Genomic DNA, 20,943 nt, shown 5'->3' on the forward strand with positions numbered 1-20,943 from the left:
ATTGAAAAAAAATGGCTTTAAATGGGATTTAAGTGGACAACATCGGGTCAGAAGCGGCAAAAAGACTTTAGAAATAGCAACCATGTCAGTACCACCATAAATTGCTATTACTGTGCTACAAAAAAGCTGTGACTGCCCAGTTCTGGAGAAGAAGTGCTTCATGTTTGCAACACATTTATATTTCTCCTCTTATGACTGATCTGTAAATCAAAAATATTCTGTAACGCAAAAGCGTACTATTTAAACTGTTTAAATTCAAACCATTGTTCAAATTTCTCCAGCTGAGTCACCTTTCAGTAAGGCCTAGAAATCCTGACACGTTTCAGAGGACAAAACCAAGGAAAACTGCAGCAGCTGGACATGAGCAAGCCAAAATTAAACCCCCATTTCTCATGGTTCAGACCTATTTAAGAGCTTTATAGTATAACAGAGTCCTTCCAGCCATTTTAGACCACACAATAGTAACTTCGGGATTAAGAACAAAACCAAATATAACTTCTTAACTATGATTAAAAGCTACAGAAAGCATCAAAAACATGACAGTTGCTCTTGCTATTATCTCATGTACAATTTCCACTTCCTCAGCTTTAATTAGGTTAAGTTTAAGAATATAAATACCCTGCTGTTGAGATCATACCCGTAACTGTGGATGCACTGCTATAAACATACCACTTCAGGCTGTATTAGTAATGCCACCATATCTTTATTCCCCTCTCAAACCAATCATATGCTCATCTTTAATGATGCACTACTTAGTCGTTTGCATTCAAATATGTATAGAAACGCCCAAAAGAATTACCATGACAGTTTTTATTAAAAAACCCTAATGTACATGTTCTTTTTCCCTGTGCAGCTATATTTTTCTTAAAAAGTACTGTATGTATCAAACATTTACGGTTTATCCCATCACTATCAATTGTCTTTGAAGAGCTGTCAAACATCTCCAACTTTAATGAACTTCAGAAGAACCTCAGGAGAAAGCTTTTAGTTTTCTAAATGTAAGAGAAGAGGCTTAGTATTTTGCAACATGAAGACAACACATCATTAACAAGTAATCCCTGTGTTTACAGCATTCTGCCAGGAATTATATCAACTCAAAATCCCAGGTGAGAATTCACACCCTGCATAAAATGAACCCAAGGTCACAAGATACATGATTCTGGTGAATAGAGAGCACTTGGAAGTTCATGTTTTTAACAGCTCTTTAAAGAGGTAATGGTGCAGATTAAGTACAAGCTTTTTGCCTCAGTATAATACACATTTGAAATTTAAATAAAACATGGAAGACCAGTATCTTTACATTTTATTCTTCAGAAAAAGAAGAATCTTAAAAGAAAGCATTTAGTAGTCTACTTGTGCTTAAAATAATCGATGCATCAGAAAGCTGAAAGGAAACAACACATACACATTTTTGTACACTGTGATCAGAAAAGTAACATTGTAAATATTCAGGAATTGCACTGTATTTAGAATGCTCTCTAGAATCTGCTCCACTTCTATGTGTGGCTACTGAGGCTGCCTGACAAAGTTCCTTTTCCTCTTTAATTGCCAACTTGTGGAGGCCCTTCAGGGATGAGTGAAGTGAAGAAGGTTGTGATAAAGGACCAAGCAGAAGCCATGAATCCGGGCTGCTGCTCTGTATTGGCATCTTCACCTGCATCTTCTCCACTGTCTTCATCAATCCCATCATCCATAAGTCGCTCCTTTAAAAACGGAAATGGAAGCAATTCATTTGCTTCTTTTCGCAGCTCTGACATAAGGTCATCAACAGTATCTTCCTACATTAAGTAGCTTCTGTCAGAACAACCTCCTGAAGAATAACTAGCATGAAAAGTTTGTGATTGAAGTAGAAATCACCAGTAATTGCCAAACTAGAAAAATACAGAATTTAAGCTGCAGACACAACACTGAGGACCAAGCTGAAACCTCTCCGGTTAAACTGACTACATTTCATATAAGTTGACCTTCTGTCCAAGCATTACAGCATACTTTACAATATAATACATAGGAGTCTCAGAAGACATGTCTGCTCTTACCATCTCTTCAAGATCAGGATTATTTGCATGTTGCCCATCATGATTCACATCCATGTTATTGGCTGCCTGGTGCTGGCCTCCCTCTTGCCTAAAGGGGAACCATCCAGCTTGGTGTCTATGTAAGAAAACAGAACAGCTGAAAAGGTCTCTTTTGAAAGGAACAAAAAGGTGGGGTTTTTTTTTGCTACAGATAACTACTGCAGTACATTCTTCAAGTACTTTCAAATGAATGAGGCTACATGTGTTCAAGTGCTCAAGGGCAGGTCGGACAGGCCTTTGAACAACCTGCTATAGTGGAAGTTGCCCCTGCCCACTGCAGGGTGTTGGAACTAAAGCTGGAACTTTAACAGGTCCCTTCCAACCCAAACCAGTCTGTGATTCTATGGGTTTTTTTGCAACTCTTATTTCAGACACTGAATGGTTATTCTTTGATATCCGGATTAAGAAGGGTCTTGCCAAGAGCTAGCTTTTACGTTTCAGAAGTGCTGTTCACAGAAGATGCATCTCTGTTCTGGAAGATGAATAATTTACTATGAATAAGTGATTAAATATGTAGAATATTCTTACTGGGTCTCCTCCCCATTTATAAGCACTTAATGTTACTATGAAAATTAAGGCTACCTTTGAAAATTGATCTTTAAAGTTGTGTTTCTGCGGAAAAAAAAAATGTAAGCTTCATCTAAGGCTTGAACCACATTACCACTGTAAATTAAATAAGCCTCTCCCTACATTTTCAAGTGTCCATATTCTGATCTCAACTATTCTATATGCATGAGATACAGAACAGTCCTTATGAGGACTAACAGACTACAATATAAAGAAACTCTTAGTGAATGACATCGGTCTGAAATATCAAATATTACTGCTGTTTTCCACTTCTATTTACATCACTAAGGTATTTCCCTACATAAAGGGAAATGACAACAGTACTGCTATTTCTTAGTAAAACAAAGAGTGTCCTTAGGTCTTTATTATGCATTGTAAAGAAATGTCCCTGCAATTCTATGAGGTCTAGTACCCACTGTTACAGCAGCACTACCTTAACTCTTCCAAACACAATTTACTACACATAACCCATGTTATGTTTTAAACATAAATGAGCTTTGCTCTGCAAGCTTCCTTCATATCCAAGCACAAATACAAGTTTTAAGTCTATGCAAGCATATGCTTGACCTATATGAACTTCTTGCCTCTCACCCCCACTTTCTAAGCTTCCCTCCCCAAATTCTGTATTTCTACAGCACTGATCCCTTAATATCACCAACATTTAAGAACACTGTGTTTCAGATATAAATGGTATCCAACTTACTGTAAAAGTTTTGAGAATTACTTCTTTTTTCAGATGAGCTTCTCTACTTGTTTGAATACACACACCCACCATACTGTGAAGGAGCATTGCCTAAACTTCTGCATCTGAATAGTATTTTCTTTTCAGTTTAAATGGCTTACACACTAGCACACCATACTCCACGTTCAGATCTGCAGCTAGACTCAACTGTTGTACTCACAAATAAACCAGCAGCATGGCTCCCATTACCATGACAAATCGACTGAAGGAAGAATAGAAGTATACAATGCTCAGAAGAATTGCTGCTCTGGAGAACGTGTACATCCAGTCCAGCCAGTCCCGGTTGAAATCCTCCTCATTCACTACTGGGCCACCCTGTGCATTCATCTGAACATTTGGGTTTACAGGCCTGTTGTCCTGGACGGCTATATTTGGCACTGCTGCAGGCTCATTTGCAGGAGCACGTTCTGAATTTACAGCCTGGGCAACTGCAGATCTCACTGGCTCAGTGCTGGAAGTCACTTGGGCTGAAACAGCAGCTTGGCTATGAATTGAAACATAAAACTGGTCTGTCAAAAAACATGCATCAGAATTGTTAAGCCTATTTTTGTCTTCTTTTCTACACCAATAAAAACATTTCAGATGTAATATATGTAAAAACAAACTGTGCTTTCCCTTAAATCTTTACTTGTCAACACATTAATTCCAGTCCAAAACTGGATTTCATGATTTGCTGGACAAAACTTAGTGTAAAGTAGCACACCCAAACCAAATAAACAGACATTTTGATTCTGCAAAGAACACTGAGGTTTTTAATACCTTTATTTCACTAGTGTGACTCGGTGCTACCTAAGATAAGGCTGACTTACTATTGCATGTAGTACTGACGTGCATACATTTGTTGCCACCAGATCATCTGTAAGGGACTGAATGCAGGATATACAGAAAATCCAGCAGGAACACTTTGGCCTGGAAATTGGTTACCTATATTGCTAGGAAAGGATTTAAAGAAAAACATTAATTTCTAACTTGGAACATTATAAAATGCACCGATACTAAAACACAATTCAAGCAGCATATCACTGTGAACAAAGACACCAAGAAATCAGCATGAGCAAAGAAAAACTAATCTTTCAGACACAGCTTCTGAAGATTACAACTAACACCATAAATTATTTACTTCCCCTTCTCCCCCCTTTTCAATATTTTAAGTGATTCTCCTCTCTACGGGCTTTTAACTCTTTCACATGCAAGAAATGCAAAGCTCCTATACTTAAGTTTTAGGCTTGTTTACGTCTGCTTTTAAACTTCATAGCCTCTCTTACCTCCTAGAGCATATAGCATGTTTTGGCAAGATTTCCAACTCTTTCCCCAAAGATTTGGATGTAGGGAACTGTAGCAAACCAGGACATCTTTCAGGACAGCATGAGAGTATAAAGCATGAAGAAAACCTTATTCACACTGCAGGCAGCAAAAGCTGAGACTGCTGTAATAGCACTGCAGACTACACCTTTCCCTAAGTAAGGCACTCCCTGCAAAGATATCACCAAGAGATTTCGTTAGTCTACCAGGCACTCAGATATACAAGACATGCCCAGAAAGAAAGATGGGAGGTAGACATTAAAATCTTTTCCATGTTACACATGAGTAAGTATTTCACTCTGATTCCGGACAAGTCTCCCTAGAACTGTTTGGTATGTTTGTGTTTAGTCATAACCTGTTTTGACAACGGTCTGGGAAAAAAAAAAAACAACAAAAAAACAAAACACCAAAAGCAAAAGCTACTCTCCTGATACTGCATTCAAACTGAGACAGTCACAGGCAATACTCTAGGTTTCTTCCAAAACCTGAAAGGGTGAACTTGCAGCCTTGCTGATGCTACTTATTTATGCATGGTTAACGTGATGGAACAACCAAGCTATCAAGCTGGCACTGAAAAACATCAATCATGCTTTTATCTTTATGGCACATAAGAATGCGTTTTTCTATACCCTGAACTGGCCAACGCTGATAAATGAGGCTCCTCCAAAATCCACAGAACCCTATCCCTCATAAAACATTTGACCTTCAAAATGTACAGTTGATTCAGCTGTTCGACATGCGTGTCATTAAATGCCATGTTGTAACAAATCACTGAGCAAGGTCTCAACTTCAGTCCCTCAATGTGGGGATGCAAACAGGCAGGACCACTCAGGTGTTCCAGCACACTTACTCCTCCAGCTCAGTCACCAAGCAGCAGTGCTACCCGACTTGCCTGAGCTCTGCAGGTGTTCACCAACTCTTTCTCAGCAGTTACGGATTTCAGAGTGGCTGTTGTTTAATACTGCTCAACAGACGATGACAGGCCTTTGGGCTAACAGCTCTCCCTCACAGATACGTCTTTTACAGGACTTGAACCTCTACTTTCTTCCAAACTTTTGCAAAAGTCACTTTCTTGATGTCTTAAAGCTGACCAGTAGATTAAGAAACCAGTCAGGAAAGACAAACCACAAAAGATTTCAGTTATGTCATGTTCTTGCCTTTCCCATTACAATTCTTCTCTTTTCTTTTTTCTTTTCTTTTTTTTTCCCCAATAGTTTTTGCAGGAGATGGGACTTTTTGAGAAGCAAGACTAAACTTTTCAAAGTCTGACTCTATCAGTGAGGAAAAAGTAAACATCAATATCCAGGAACTGGCTTCAGGCTTGGAATGCCAACTAGCACAGCAGTATTTTGTTTGCTCATAGAAATTCAGAATGAGGCAAATGTTGTCAATTATACAGCTATTACAGCTGCCAGGGTATTAAGTTTACTTATGAAATACGGGAACAACTCTAAACAGTGTGATGTACTTCAGTGAGAACAACCTCTCTAAAGGAAGAGGCCCCTCTCAGCAAAGCAACCTGGCTTGCTGGTAGGAAAAAAAGTAAAGTAGCTAGCACATGTTTTCATCTCTTTACAAAGGAGGAGAAAGAGGCAGAAAGCAGTGTATTTCGAAAGACAGGGACCGGAGCAGGGAAGCAAATGGAATAGACACAAACATTCCAAACAGAGCAGAGCAGAGAGCAGAAGAACAGTTAGGTCAGAAAACAATCAAGGCTCCAGTGGTAGAGGCAGCTTCAGAATATTCTTAAAAGAAAGAGGTGTGCTACTCCTTAAATAGCTAGAAAGCTCACAATTACTTCTTCTGGTCTTTAGAAGACACCTAAAATGAGCTAACTGGGATTTGATTTAAGGGTAAGGTCAGACTAGTTCGCTAGCGTCATCATGAAGATACTGCTCACCATTAGTGGAAAAACAAGACTTTCTATTCAGACTTAGAAGCTCCATCTCTGTCATCTGCACTTGTTTCATGACCTTGACCCACAAAGACATCTGATGCGAGCCTGGGATATCAACTTAAGTGCGATCTCAATATTCCCCACTATGTTATTTGCTACTTGAAAAAAATACAGCAAGCAAAGGCTGATAATGAAGCAAGGCATTTCTGTGCTAGAACATCCTACATGCTGGCAGCGTGTCATTTTGCTGTTCACTTTCACATATTACGACGTACGCAGCAGTATAAAAACCAAATGGACTGCTAACATGTGACAAAAAATTTCACTGTCTTGATGGTTCTTGTGTTGTTCACTGCTTCCGAGTACTCTCCACTCTGAAATGCAAGCCATCTCAGGACGGAGCCTATCTGTTCTGTTTGTACCTGTGCAGCACAGCTACTAAGCCCATGGGAGCAGAGAATGCTGCGCTTGCTCTCCACAGCAAAAGACTAACTTGGCAGATAAATAAACTACTTTTGCCCAGTGCCCTCAAATCTAAACTTTTAGAAAACAGCACTTACAAAAGCTCAAAAGCAAGAAGTTTCAAATTGCCTTCTTCTTCCTATTTTAATAACATGAATTAGCTATTTTCCCAAGGAATATTCAACAAGCACAATGAAGCTTTGTGCCAGGAACAGAAATAACCATTAACAACATCATTTAATACGTTACTTATTTGCACAAATTACCTGACTAATGAAAATGTTGCAAAATGCTCAAGAAAACTGATCCTCACACACATTTTTAAACGTCTAGAGACCTTTCCCTACAGTAGAGCCTGTAGCTCATCACATGGCTAGAATAAAAGGGTTTGGTCATAAAACAGTAAGAAAAATCCACAAATCAATGAAAATTCTGGCTACAAATATTCATTATTTCTAACAAGTCTCAGCCTCTGTATAAATCACACCAAGGCTACATTTCATTGCCCAGGAATACACTTCCGAAGCAAATCATTTCCTCTTACTATAGTTGTGTTTGCACCACAGAACGTTCTTGGATCACCAAGTGGATTCCTTTTGGATTACACTAAACTGAAAGATGCAGTTTAGGTACACTGCTAATGCACCTTAGCCACAAACAGGCGCCTACTCCAGGTGACCAAACTAGAAATAGTCCAAGTAAGACAGAAAACACTGACGTATGTGCCGTGTTGACAGCTGGCTCTCAGCACCTCTTTCAGTCTACAGATCCACTCCTCTCAATCCACATACTTGCTAATGCAGACATAAAAGTATAGAAAAATGCAAAGTTACTCTCAAACACAGCTGTGTCTTCCAAACTGATGCTTCCCACTATTTTAACTGAATTATTTCAGCTAAAAGACTCAGTGACGGTTCTGATCCCTCACTGAAAGTCCATAGCCCACCGAGTTCACTGCATACTGACAAAACACTCAACTCTCAAAGTATGTTTACCTGAGAAGCCAATTAGAAAAACATTAAAACTTCTTACAGGTTACACAATAAAGTGCTTCTGGAAGTAACTGGATTGATTTACATTACACCAAGCAGAAATCTTGACAGCCAACCTAGCGTCACCTAGCTTTGTCCTAAAGGCAAGTATCTTCTGGACAGATGCATGCGGTCAGAATAATGTAACTACTCCAATTTCTGCCCAGCTTTTTATCTTTCAGATAAAAAATAAAAACGAAAGAATTCAGGACGAAAATGAGTGAGAGCAGTAAAGTCTAGATTAACTCTAAAAAGAGAGCGTGTAACTTGAGCTGAAAGCACGTGGATTTTCACCAGTTCTTGACATCTGTTTTCCTGCAAGGAACAGAAGGAACCGTCACTGTTAGCAGGTTCACAGGTTTGGTTTATTTCAACGTTCTCCAAAGAAGAACTCTAGAACCTATGTAATACTAGGAGAATGCCTGGTCTTAAAAGTTCCTGAAGCTGCTTTGTAAGTAAAATAGCCAGGATTTTGAAGTTACACAAAAGATGTGATCTTGAAATGGACACTCGTTAACATTACAGTGGTATATATGAAAATACATTACAAATCTGTTTTATGTATACGAGTACTTACATGTACTCAAAACACCTGCATGTTCATTTCTACAGTTGAATCCACTATGGAGAAGTGAAGAGTTACACCTCTTCTGTGTCAAAAAGTAAGAACCATTGTATTTTGATAATAATTTAGTGTTGATGATTACAATAAAGTACTCGAAAAGGCAACCGGAAGCAGTAATTTTATCAGTTACATTACTAACTACACGTCCACAAGATAAGTATTACAGCTGCACTTATCAAGAGAAAGCTGAGGGCAGAAAGCAGCCTGAAGGGGAGCACCAAGAACACTCAATTCTGATTGACTCCTGGCTAAAAGTATTAATGTTCATACAAAAATGTTTCTAACGCGACTTATGCTTCCATATGAACTAGTCAAATCATTTTGCATACTGTAAAAGAAACGTAATTGTGACTGAACATTTATAATACTTGAAAGAGTATCAAAGAACTGAGGATTGCTTCAATCTCACTTACCCTTGCATTACATAAGGGAACTGGTGGCTTAGTATGGGATTGCTTTGTGCTTGTGCAAGATTACGATGCCTCACTCCATCTGCATTAGTGTTCAAAGATGTAGATGACGCTTCTTGGTTTGTGGGTGAGGCAGCAGTTGATCCAGAACGGTCTAAATTCTTAAAAATAAATAAAATTGAGGTTAGGGATCTTTCTGCCACAGTTACAAGATTTCCAGCTGTGTCTTAAAAACCTCTTTGCTTTAATAGTTCATCACTAGTTTTACGGAGAATATTAGTGTCAGGCAGGTCTTGGGGGTTTTATTGGGCTTGGCAAGACTTTAGTAAAAAACAGAAATTCAAAATTGCACTCAGGTGCACATATGAAGAAGTGAAGTTTCCAGAAAGATTCGACACTTGACAGGTCCCACAGAAAACCACAAGTAACTGGGAATCATCCTTTCAGAAAGCTGAACCAAACTAAAGCTTAACGAAAGAATATTTAGCAGCAATAAAATTCTAGTGGCTGTCATTGACAAAAATAGCTATAACCTCCAGATACGACTTTATATTCAGAGACAACAGTGCCTGCAGTGGCTTAAAATACCATTCCTCTATCCGTGCCTTCAGTTTCTCCTTCTGCTCAGCATCTTCACTGTTACAGCTGCCCAGTCCAAACTGCTGGGAGGTGGAAATAGGGAAGCAGCAAGGACCTACTTAAGCTCCCCAGAAACACCTAAAACTGGTGTGTCAGACCTTCAATGCTTTCCTAGATCAATAGTCAATCCTGGAAGCAGGCCAATAGCTGGCTTTTCTAGATTATGTGTCACCATAACAAGACTGCAATTTGGCTATTGAGATGCACTGTTTTAGTTTTAATAAATCCCCAAATCCTGTTGCTAAGCATTACTGTAATGTTTACTCAGTAGAAAATCATCTTCAACTTTGACAACTCTGGAAGTGAGGAGGTGCAATTACTTAACGCATCTAGATCACATCTACCCTGCAAAGGAAAACATAAAAAATTTACCACTAGACAGCAGGGGAAATAAAAATAAGAAACAAATGGAAGAACAAAGGCCATTCAAGCTTTGGGTTTAGGTTGTTTCTTCACCTGGAGTATTGTGTGCAGTTCTGGTGTCCTCAGCATAAAAAGGACATGGAACTGTTGGAACAAGTCCAGAGAAGGGCCACGAGGATGAGCAGGGGACTGGAGCACCTCCCATATGAAGACAGGCTGAGGAAGTTGGGGCTGTTCAGCCTGGAGAAGAGAAGGCTGCGTGGAGACCTCAGAGCAGCCTTCCAGTGTCTGAAGGGGGCCTATAGGGATGCTGGGGAGGGACTCTTCATTAGGGACTGTAGTGACAGGACAAGGGTTAACGGGTTCAAACTTAAACAGGGGAAGCTTAGGTTGGATATAAGAAGGAAATTCTTTCCTGTTAGGGTGGTGAGGCACTGGAAGAGGTTGCCCAGGGAGGCTGTGAAGGCTCCATCCCCGGCAGTGTTCAAGACCAGGTTGGATGAGGCCTTGGGTGATATGTTTTAGCGTAAGGTGTCCCTGCCCATGGCAGGGGGGTTGGAACTGGATGATCTTAAGGTCCTTTCCAACCCTAACGATTCTATGATTCTATGATGATTCTATGAACTTAACACTGTGCATACAGACTGCTTTAAGCAGTCATTAATACAGTCATTTAAATACAGCATTTACAACTGAACTACACAGCAATAAAATGATGACAAAGCAGGCCTCCCGTGTCCTGTCTGAAGATATAAATACAGCCTTTGAAAAGACAATGTAACCACTGTCCACTCTCTACTGTTCCTTCAACTGTTCATGTTTATGACTGTCTCACTGCAGTCCATACAGTACCCTATAAACAGAACAAAGACAGACGGCTTATTACTAGAAGGGTATCTCCCATACACTGGTAACTGGGTAACTGACACAGTGCAGATGAAAGCGCCTACAATGGTACTTAACCCTTTCCTTAGTCCATTGCTATTCCTCACATCACGGGGAAAAGCCAAGAGAATTACAGTAATGATGAACAAGTCATCAACAGAAATACTAACTTCATTTCTGTTAAAACAGAGTACATCCAAAGATAAGCATCACTTGAGGAGAGTGTGAAGAGGGGAAGACTCAAAACATCCTAAACCAGAGTGTTTTGTGAATAGCTTAACTAATAAAATGTTAAGAACACTTCCCACTTCTCACTGTCTTACAGATACTTATTACTGCCTTGAAGCCAATCCCTGTCAAGCAGAATGAATTCTGGCCAAGCTCCACCTGCCTATTTCACAACAAGGGCACTAATTTGACTACAAATTTTCACAAAATAAATCGGATCTTTTATTTTTCTTGTATCTCAACACACTGCTCAATTTCTGCCAAAGATATGAGGATATGGAGAGAAAGAAAAATGTAGTTTGCAATAAAGAAGCGTTAAAAACAAAGAACAGCTTACAAAAGTAGCGCTTTGTCATCTAATGAACATAATTGTGTTAGAGTTTGAAAAAAGGTGACCTTTGTTTAACTAAAGTGACACCCTTAAATAATCCAACTGTACAACTTCACAGAGCATGGTCTACTTTCACCATACCCTTTTACAGTGTAGAAGAAATACATGTCCTGTGTAGGAAAAAATAACCCAACTCACTGAGCTACTGCTGGAGGCTGAAGTCCCATGACCTTCTCTACTGGTGGTGGGTTTTGGAGAACTTGGGGGTGTCCGGGAAGTACATACCAGATGAACCATATGATATTCATCTTGCTAAAAAAGAACAAAGACATTGAAGAGCTAAAGCAACAATATCTGAGCAATTTACAATAAAAATAATGTCCTTAAAAGACACCCCAAACAAACCCAACACTATCAAAGTTGCATTTGCAATCAGTAAAGAAACATTACACAAAGGAAAGAGCATAAAGGAAGTTTTGAGTCCAGCGCATGAGAAGTTTACTGTTTCACAACCAGGGTTTTCTTATCAGCAGTCCACAATAACACACTGAACATCTACTTACCCTCGGTCTTCCTCAGAACCAACGGAAGACCACACAGAGACACATGAGGAAGAATATCACAAGCTTTAACCTTAACTTTGGAAAAATCTCAACCCCCTTACGGGCTCTTTCCCTGAAATTACAAATGATTCCATTTGCACTGAGATCTAATGAAGAGTGTTAGGCAATAAACACATCAGGGTAAATTAATTCCACAAGCAGACCAAGATTAAAAACAAAATGTACCAGACGCTGCCTCCACCTCACTCCACACTAAGCTTTGCTCAAGCCTAACTGGCAGACACCCAACTGAAGCATCCCAAAGATACTTCACACTCAGGAAATGCTATTCAAAGCGCTAGATGAGAATTGAGGGCTCAAACTTAACAAAGGGAGACTGAGATGAGCTCTTAGGCAGAAGCTCTTCCCTGTGAGGGTGCTGAGGCGCTGGCACAGGGTGCCCAGAGAAGCTGTGGCTGCCCTATCCCTGGCAGTGCTCGAGGCCAGGGTGGACACAAGGGCTTGGAGCAGGCTGCTCTAGCGGAAGACGTTCCTGCCCATGGCAGAGGGCTGGAACTGGATGAGCTTTTAGGTTCCTTCAATACAAACCAGTTCATGATTCTGAATATTTGAAAGTGATGAAGTGAATGAGTGGCACCACTTGAAGCCACGTCAGCATGCAAGCAATCAGCCCATACCAATTCTTCATGAATATGCTTCCCCACCCAACATGGATGCCCTAACTTCCATCTGAAGCTATTTCAGTGTACCAAATGAAAACACCCTACTGTATCAGCGTGCCTGAAGCTTATATGGCCATAGCAACAAGAATAGCTACGACTGGATTTAAAATGCACCCTACAGCTTCCTCAGTAACCAAATTTTAAACAAGAAAAGCAACAAAAACAAGCCCATGTCCTTCTCTGCAATCAGCGTGGTGCAGTCAAGCTGCAGTATTTAGTGAGAGAACATTAAGCAATGCTGGCTTCGGTTTTTCTTTTAAACTATAAAAAAATACGTTAAAACACACGCTTACTCAACTGGGTAACTGTTTTTTACACCACTGTGCATTACTGCTAGCATAGCCTCTCCATAGTCACACTGACTTAAGCTCTTCTGCATTCATCAGCTTCTAGCCCCAGCACAGCCTTGTTATTAAGTGCCATTTCTTACCAGTCAGTGATAGTAAGTGATGACTGGAGAGTACTCAACACAGGTGATCAGCACTCTGACCACATCAAAAGCCTTCAACCTAACCAGTTACCTTCTTTCTAGATAAGATTTTAAGCCACTTGGAAAGGCAAAGGAAGCTAGACATATTACTTGCAAGCTTACAGTGTACACCTTTATATAGTATGACAGTTTATTGCTGTATATTCCTATGTATACATGACAGGCATCACTATGCTTGAAGAGTGTCACAACTTCCAGCCTCAAGTTATTTTCTATCAGCAAAATGACACTGCTCCGTACCAAAGAGCAAGCATTACAAAGCTAAATGGGAAGACTTACTAAATCCTCAGATAGTATTAGGAATTTAGAGTTAATCAAGTAGGAAGAATATGACAGAAAATGAGAATGAACTTAAGAGTAATCATACCTCTTTTCCAAAAGCTTGAGCACAAGAAATTCCTTCCAATACAAATGTTCAACTTTATGCTTAAGGCTGATGAGTATGTTTCTAAATTCACTAAAGGCCTGCAGCTACTAATATGCCTTTAAAGTCAAATATAGACTTTATAGTCAAATATAGACAAATACGTGTAATGAAAGATGATATTACTTAGTCAAAGTTTTTCCTCCAGCACGTAAGGCAAAGCTGGAGATCACATTTCCTAAAATTAGTGTGCTGTAAGCAGGCCAAGTGAATTTAAGGATTTAATTTTGTTCTTAACAAACAAAACTAAGCATTGAGGCAAGTTATTATCAGTATATCCATGAACTTTTCAGTGGTACAGGACACATACTGGCTGGCAAAATCCCAGCTCTGGTTTTCTAGTAAACCTATACATACTAATTTTCAATCACTTTCTGGTAAGCAGCTAAATACAACTTAATCAAATCTATTTCAGAATGAAGATTTGCAAGTAACAACAGTGTTAGTTTGCTCAAGCAATACTCAAGATTCCTCTGCATCAGTTTCTCTGTTCTTAAGACTGAAGTTCAGTTCCCACTTTCACCAAAGGATTATTCTCTTTAAGACATTTTCCTTCATATTAAATATTAAGATGTAACCCACCCATTCTTGCAGTCTGATTTTTACCTCATTACATTACAAACCAGTACTATTCCCAATACCTGCGTACTGTTAGACTATTAGAAAGTCTATCTATTTCATAGTACCTGAAGTACTTTCCAAATACAGCTACTGATGCATCCTGATCTGTTTACAAGGAGCTTAAAACCTACTCAACACAATGCAGTATGTTTTCTGTTACCTAAATTGAGAAAAAGGTTTTGATAATCTGCCCTAAATATGATATTAGTCTATATATTTAAGAACTTTACTAACTTAATGGAGTCCCTATTACCTGGTAGCATCAAACCAAACTACTTGAAACAGTCTGAGAATGAAGTGTACGTATTTGAAGACTGCCTACATGAGATGTCGCGTGTATTCAGAATTTGGATTTAAGTGTTAACTAAAGAATCCAAAGTTAGATTAGTAAAATTATTTTTTCCAAGATCAATGAGCAGAATAAAATTGTATATAAAAAAGGATATATAAATATGGATATATACATAAAAAGAAAAGCCTCAAGAACAAACTAACTTTCAAACACCATCAGGAACAGTTAATAGCTGACAAAGCCAGGACAACAAACAGTTTTCCCAGCAAAATCATTCAGAAATTTAGAATTCTCATTTTGCATATAATATATTACCCTTAAGTTGCTTACACATGAGACATTTTTAATGGCAGTTCTTGGATTTAAGTCTGTACAAGAAATGATGTTCCAAACCAACAAATCTGTTAAATGATTCCATCTACATTAAAGTGGGAATTGTTCAAAGAAGTCACTGCATTACATTATCACTTCCATAGCCTGCTTGCTCCCACCAACTGGAAACGTGCCTCAATCCACAAGGATCACAATCCTCCACACAAGGGATACTTAATTGAAAATACATTTTCCAGAACATATAAACATTTTATGGTTATATCTCTCAATACAACAATGACAATATAAAGCTAAACACCACCAATCTAAATTCCTATTTCTCAAAAAGGGGCTTTGATCAAATATCATATGGTGTTGATATAAAGCTTACTTTTCTGAGAACATCTTTCAGCTGCAGATGATCAGGAAGCAGTCTGCCAGAATACACCAGTCTCTGATCCTTTGTAGACTAGGAGATGGGACAAAGAAAGGGATTTAGCTTTTTCCTGCTGTACAGATATACAGCTGGAGATAACATTTGCAGATGAGAAAACCCTTTACAATTCCAACCACCACCAGACAGCCTTAAAAACATTTCAGAAGCTTCACAGGTCCAACTCACACATTAATCCTGAAAAAGAATTCTACTATTATGCACTCAACAAGAGTGCCAGAACAATTAACAATCCTTAACTGGCAAATGCTGCTCAAGAAAACCATTAGGTAGATTCAATAATTCTTTTAAGATGATTTGCTCTTTTCCCTGCTCCCATTCCCAGGTACTTCCTGAAAAAGGAGACTGAGAAGTGGCTGGGGCAAAAAAATAATGCAAAACCAACCCCAAAATAGTTAGAATGATGGCATGGTAATTAAAATATGCAGAAGGGACACACATTTCAATCACTTTCAACAACGAATTTCTCTTACTAGTTCCTGCCCAACATTCTACTCCCCCCCCCCCCCCCCCCCCCCCCCGAAAACCAAAACAACCCCCGCCCAAAACAAAAAACACTCACAAGAGTAGCTGAACTACTGCTTTCATCTTAATACAACAGCAGTTATTACTTCAAAGAAAGCACTACCATAAGCAAGTGCTAATTGAAGATATTTAGGCTAACATCAGTGGAACAGATGGGCATTAACAGCATGAAATATCTGAAGAATGAAGACATGCAAACAGCTGGTCTTACATCCCACTTGCCCAGCACCCAGCTGCCCACTCTGCAGTCTTATTCATGCTAATACTAAGACACAAATACCTGAGATAAAGATCTCTCATTAAAAAAGCTTTCAGAGAAGTTTGACTGATTTTTTTTTTGCAATAGCCTTTTCCAGATTCCCAATAACTTGGCAGAACATAGAAAAGTTGGAGAATTTGTGTTTTTTTTTTCCCCTGAATATAGCTACTCTAAAAGCAGATGAAAGTTCACATTAAGTCTGAGAAGCTTTTGCTTTAACTCCCCCCCCCATTCATACTAGCCATTATTACACACGTCTTTAAATTATTAGTCCATAACCTGCCATATATAGTACAGAATTGTTTACCACTTCTATTGAAGAGTCATTTTTTATGTTCTTCTGCATTTTCCTGTATTTTTAATTGGTGATACAATACACTATTTTTGTAAGGCTCACTACACAGAATTAGTTTGCTGCAGCTCCAATGAATAAAACACTGCAATAAATTCAACATCAACACTGTGCTATTTCTATTCACGATTAAAACAGCAGGAAAAATGCCTGCCTCACGACAGACTACGTTCAAATGAATGAAACACTTTGGTTGCTACTTTCAAGAGGGAACAGGCTGCTAGCAAAATACAAGCTTACTTGCATTTTATGTTTGGGAAAGGCCTTCTTAGAAAAAATAAGAATTTGCAGCATGAATCAACATTACTGGAAACTTTGATTTCTTATAAGTAAGAAACTTGTTGCTTTAGAATCAGCAGTGGAACCAGAAGAAAAGTGTCAGAAACCTTGTCTCTGGGTCCTGAGATAGATTATCTGGAGATTAATTAGAATGGAGAAGCAGTTAAAACAGCAAAACACAACAACAAAAAACCACCCCCAAACTCCAAACCTTTGTATCATCATCCAACATGGCGATGGAGCACTCATAATATAGTTTTCTAGATGGTCAAATTCAGATTTTTCTCTTCAGTACCTCACGTATGTACCTCTCCTCAACTCCATCTCATTTACTACTCCTCAAATGAGTAGTACAATTCATATTTTTCATACAAATACTTCACAGAAAAGAAACTGCTGGAGTAAAACAACCCCTCAAAGCTATTACATAGGCTTCGGTAGTGCCTTTCACCTCCCTACAAAACCACAAAAGAAAAGGTTAAACCTATGTTGAGTACTGTTAATCATATTAAGCTAGGGACATTAATGGGGACCATGAGGCCTTAAACCACATACTCCTCCCTACATAATTTAAATACCTAATGGGGCACTACTACAATCACTTTCAATTCTCAGGGTGAAAGCCATCTTGGAATTCTGAGATGAGGGGCAGGGATTTAAATGCAGATGAAAGAAGAAGTGACAAATGTGAAAACACACAGTATACATTTATGCCAAAGAAAATAGAAAAGGCATTCAAGTGATCCTCTGCCAGAGGAGGTTCACTATCAAACTTCCTGCTTTAAGGAACAGCATGCTCACTGTTAGCCCAAACACTTAACTGTGATGGAAAAACACTTTAGAACATATATAAAGAATTAGAGTGCCCCGATTTTCACAAGCAAGCAGGAAGCATCAGATAAAATGCATCTAGAACCTAAAGTTTACCGTGAGATGGAAGACAGTTTCCAGACCATAATTCAAAAGGTATGAGTTTAAAACCAAGAATTCAACAGCTAGTGGTTTGGGTTTTTTCTTCCATTTTTCAAGCAAGACTCCTGCTGCAATGCTTACTGAGTCCAAATTAGCTACACACAGCATATTACCAAAACCATCAAACGTGAGCTAATGCAGCAACTCCCTTTAGAAACACAGATAATCTCTGAGCTATCCTGTTTCAGCTACAAGATATTAGTTATTTTGGTCACTCAGCCTCTCTCCCATAGGAAATAAGAATCCAAACCACCACATCTGGTTAGAAATGTGAGCAAAGCATATGCTAGATGACAGGTACTAGAGGAAATGAGAATTTAAAGTTCATGTGTCTGGGTGTAATCAATGGAGTGGTTAATGCACTTACTGCAAGAGCTGCCAGAGTGACACACAGAGGTTGATTTCCCAATTTTTCTTAAATAAACATTTCATTTAGGGACACTGTAACTGCAGTACTTCAGCTATGAAAAATTGGTCCAATCAGGGAAAAAAAGATATTGAGGAACGTGGATCTTAGTATAGACCCACAAACTAATTTGATTTTATTTTAAACCCCACTTATCTCCTTCAATGACTTGCCAAAGTAAGTATACCAACTTAGTAACTTTAGTAACACCTAAATCAAGTTAAATCTGCCTGTGAAATCTGCATATGTTTAGCCACATGATTTACACAAATTAACCTGGAAAAACAACAAACACCACTGCCTCAGGCCCTAACTTCTTGTTTGCACGTTTTAACCATCACGTTTTCTGAAAATACATTCTTAATAAATTGTAAATTTAATGACAACGTTTAAAGTTACCATCAGTCTACTGACTGTTTTACAGATGCTTGTAGAATAAGGTAAAAGTCACATGTAAAAACTTGAAAGACTATGTATATAGCAGGGATAGCAACTGATTTCTATTTCACACCCAGAACACTCCAATACCTGAGAGAACATCAGTGTTCTGATGCACTCTTAAAATAGCACTGTAACAGAAGTTGTTTTCAGGACCTATCATAATCAAGGAATGTAGAAATTTGATGGACAAGCTTTTGGCATTGATCCAGTTTAAAGAAAAATAAAGGGGGGGTGGGGCAGAGCTGCTCCTAAGAGCACAAAGATTTAAACAAATCTGGAAAAAGCAGTAGCAGGCAACATCAAATCCACCTTCTGATTTTTCTATACATAGGTGTTTAATAGGATGTTTCATTTCTCCTCCCCATGTTCTTACTTTAATTCAAAGGTTCTATAAAATAAAAATACTACATTTATTTACTAGTTTAAATGCAAATACAGTAAATCCAGATTAAACTGGAACCATTGAGATAATTTTCATGAAGAAACTCTTCATTCTTTAACCCAGAACAATTTTGGGGGATTCTGAACTAGTGATGTAATGAGAGGCATGTTGAGGAATTAATTTTCAACAGAAGAAAGATGTTCCAGGAAATTGAAATTCAATATTCTAGTACTGGTTCAGACCTACACAGCGACATAAAAACCTCGTGTTCATTAAGGATTCTTCACAAGAAGCCCAATTTAACAAGATCATCGGGTGAGTCAGAAAACTAGTGCCTAAACACATCACAGGAGGAGACTCCAGTGACGGAAGCAGCAGCAATCAGCTGAAGTCGTGGATTTGTTTCTGTCACTGCAGATAGGCTCTCTCAGCAGAGCATTACTCACAGCAATAACTAAATCCACAAACTCTCAAATACTGCTTAACAGAGCTCAAGGTACCCAAGACACAGCCTAAGTTGTTGACTGCTTGCCTTCTTTCTCCAAAAGGCAGAAACCTGCCTCAAGACACAAAGCTACTATTTTACCTTCAATCAACAATGCCAATAATTATTCTATTAAATTAGGTGCATACTAATCATTTACAATATAAACACAACCTTTGACTGATGCTTTCCACAGCAAGGTCTAGGCCTCACATGCTGCTGTTGCTGCAGTGTAGAAGCAGTCATTCCCTTTATATAGTTTTCTGGAACAAATTTTCAAGTATACTGCTCTGTATGACTAACAGGTACAGTATCATCTTTCGATTATTACCTGCATGGCTTTTCCCAGCCTCTTGTCAACTGACAAGTTTAGAAACTTAAAAGAGTTGACAAATAAACATTATTTTCCTCAGGAAACATAACAAAAGAAAACCCCACACCAGGTCTTGATATTAAGGTTCAAAGTACAATCACGACCGTCAGTCATAGAATATCTGAGAGCAAAGTGTTCAAAAAACCCCACTGTTCTTTAAAGGGGGGAAAAAAGGGGAAGTAATTCTGGAGGCTCAACTCCGTATTTCAAATACTATGAACAAACACCTACCTGCTCCACACCTCAGTGAATTCACTAGATCCTGATCACTTTAGCTGCGTTGATTACACTGTAATCACTTTAAATAGAACTTTTCCATTTAGAGACTAATCCGAAGTTAACTGAGATACCGCAATTCCAGTTCCCAAAAAAGATGAAGTGTCTTTAGCGATGCCATCTTTGGGGATGCTACACTGTGACCTTCTTAAACCACAGGAAAGAGCAACTATTTCGCACTGCCAGCTTCCCCGAGAGCCGAGTGCCAGGCATCACCCGTACGCAAGCAGCTCTCCGGCACTAGGACTGTTTATCTTGCAGGGTACCTAAGGAAAGTCTTGACCAACTGCCCACAAGTTACCACAACGCCAGTCTTACCGACACGACGAAGAAAAAGGGCTGGCCACCAACTCACCGGCTTACTGGGGTACACTTTGGAGAGGTGAGACTTTAGCTTGCCCACAGTCCAGTCCAGAAAGCAGTTGATGGTCTGATCGGTGTATTTCTGGTTGGGGGCCTTGATGATGAGGGTCACCGGGCGATCCACGACGCTTTGGTCCATGCTGGGAAGAATCGGGCACACGAACCCGCTCAACCTTTGGGCACCCCGGGTAGTGGGGGGGCGGGGGTTCAGCGGCCGGGGGCGAACTTCCCGGGGAGGCTGCGGGCGCCCATCCCCGTCCTCGCGCTCACACGGCGGCGGCACCGGCCGCGCTCTGCCGTCAAGCAGAGAGAGAAGCGGCTTAGCACCTCCCGCAGCAACCCCCGGGTAACCGCGGCGACAACGAACGCGCCCTCACCCCCTGCCGCCGCCACCCC

At 39.4% G+C, this 20,943-nt stretch overlaps 1 protein-coding gene across 2 annotated transcripts; it reads right to left on the reverse strand.

The window, feature by feature from the left end:
• Window positions 1-683: 683 nt before the first annotated feature.
• On the reverse strand, window positions 684-20,834 carry HERPUD2 (HERPUD family member 2). Of its 2 annotated transcripts, XM_061442995.1 has the most exons (8): window positions 20,540-20,833; window positions 15,373-15,450; window positions 11,756-11,869; window positions 9,115-9,272; window positions 4,194-4,316; window positions 3,545-3,868; window positions 2,037-2,151; window positions 684-1,703 (listed from the first exon to the last, which is right to left on the reverse strand). In XM_061442995.1, exons 1-8 carry the CDS (start codon window positions 20,684-20,686, stop codon window positions 1,542-1,544), a joined length of 1,221 nt encoding a protein of 406 aa, XP_061298979.1. In that variant the 5' UTR covers window positions 20,687-20,833; the 3' UTR covers window positions 684-1,541. The 2 variants fall into 2 exon arrangements, with proteins under 2 accessions (XP_061298979.1, XP_061298980.1); XM_061442996.1 differs by lacking the exon at window positions 15,373-15,450 and having other exon boundaries at window positions 20,540-20,834.
• Between the last annotated feature and the right edge of the window lie 109 nt (window positions 20,835-20,943).

Source organism: Pezoporus flaviventris, unplaced genomic scaffold, assembly GCF_033815535.1.
Source record: "Pezoporus flaviventris isolate CSIRO_AGI_PZ_B2104156 unplaced genomic scaffold, CSIRO_AGI_Pfla_v1 ptg000267l, whole genome shotgun sequence".
Lineage (NCBI taxonomy): Eukaryota > Metazoa > Chordata > Aves > Psittaciformes > Psittacidae > Pezoporus > Pezoporus flaviventris.

Excerpts from the sequence above, each read along its gene's own strand:
- HERPUD2 (XM_061442995.1), bottom strand. The coding sequence starts at position 20,686 with ATGGACCAAAGCGTCGTGGATCGCCCGGTGACCCTCATCATCAAGGCC. Across the intron at positions 11,870-15,372 it reads TGAAAGATGTTCTCAGAAAA|CAAGATGAATATCATATGGT; the intron begins GTAAGCTTTATA and ends GTTCTTTTTTAG. Across the intron at positions 1,704-2,036 it reads ATCCTGATCTTGAAGAGATG|GAGCGACTTATGGATGATGG; the intron begins GTAAGAGCAGAC and ends CCGTTTTTAAAG.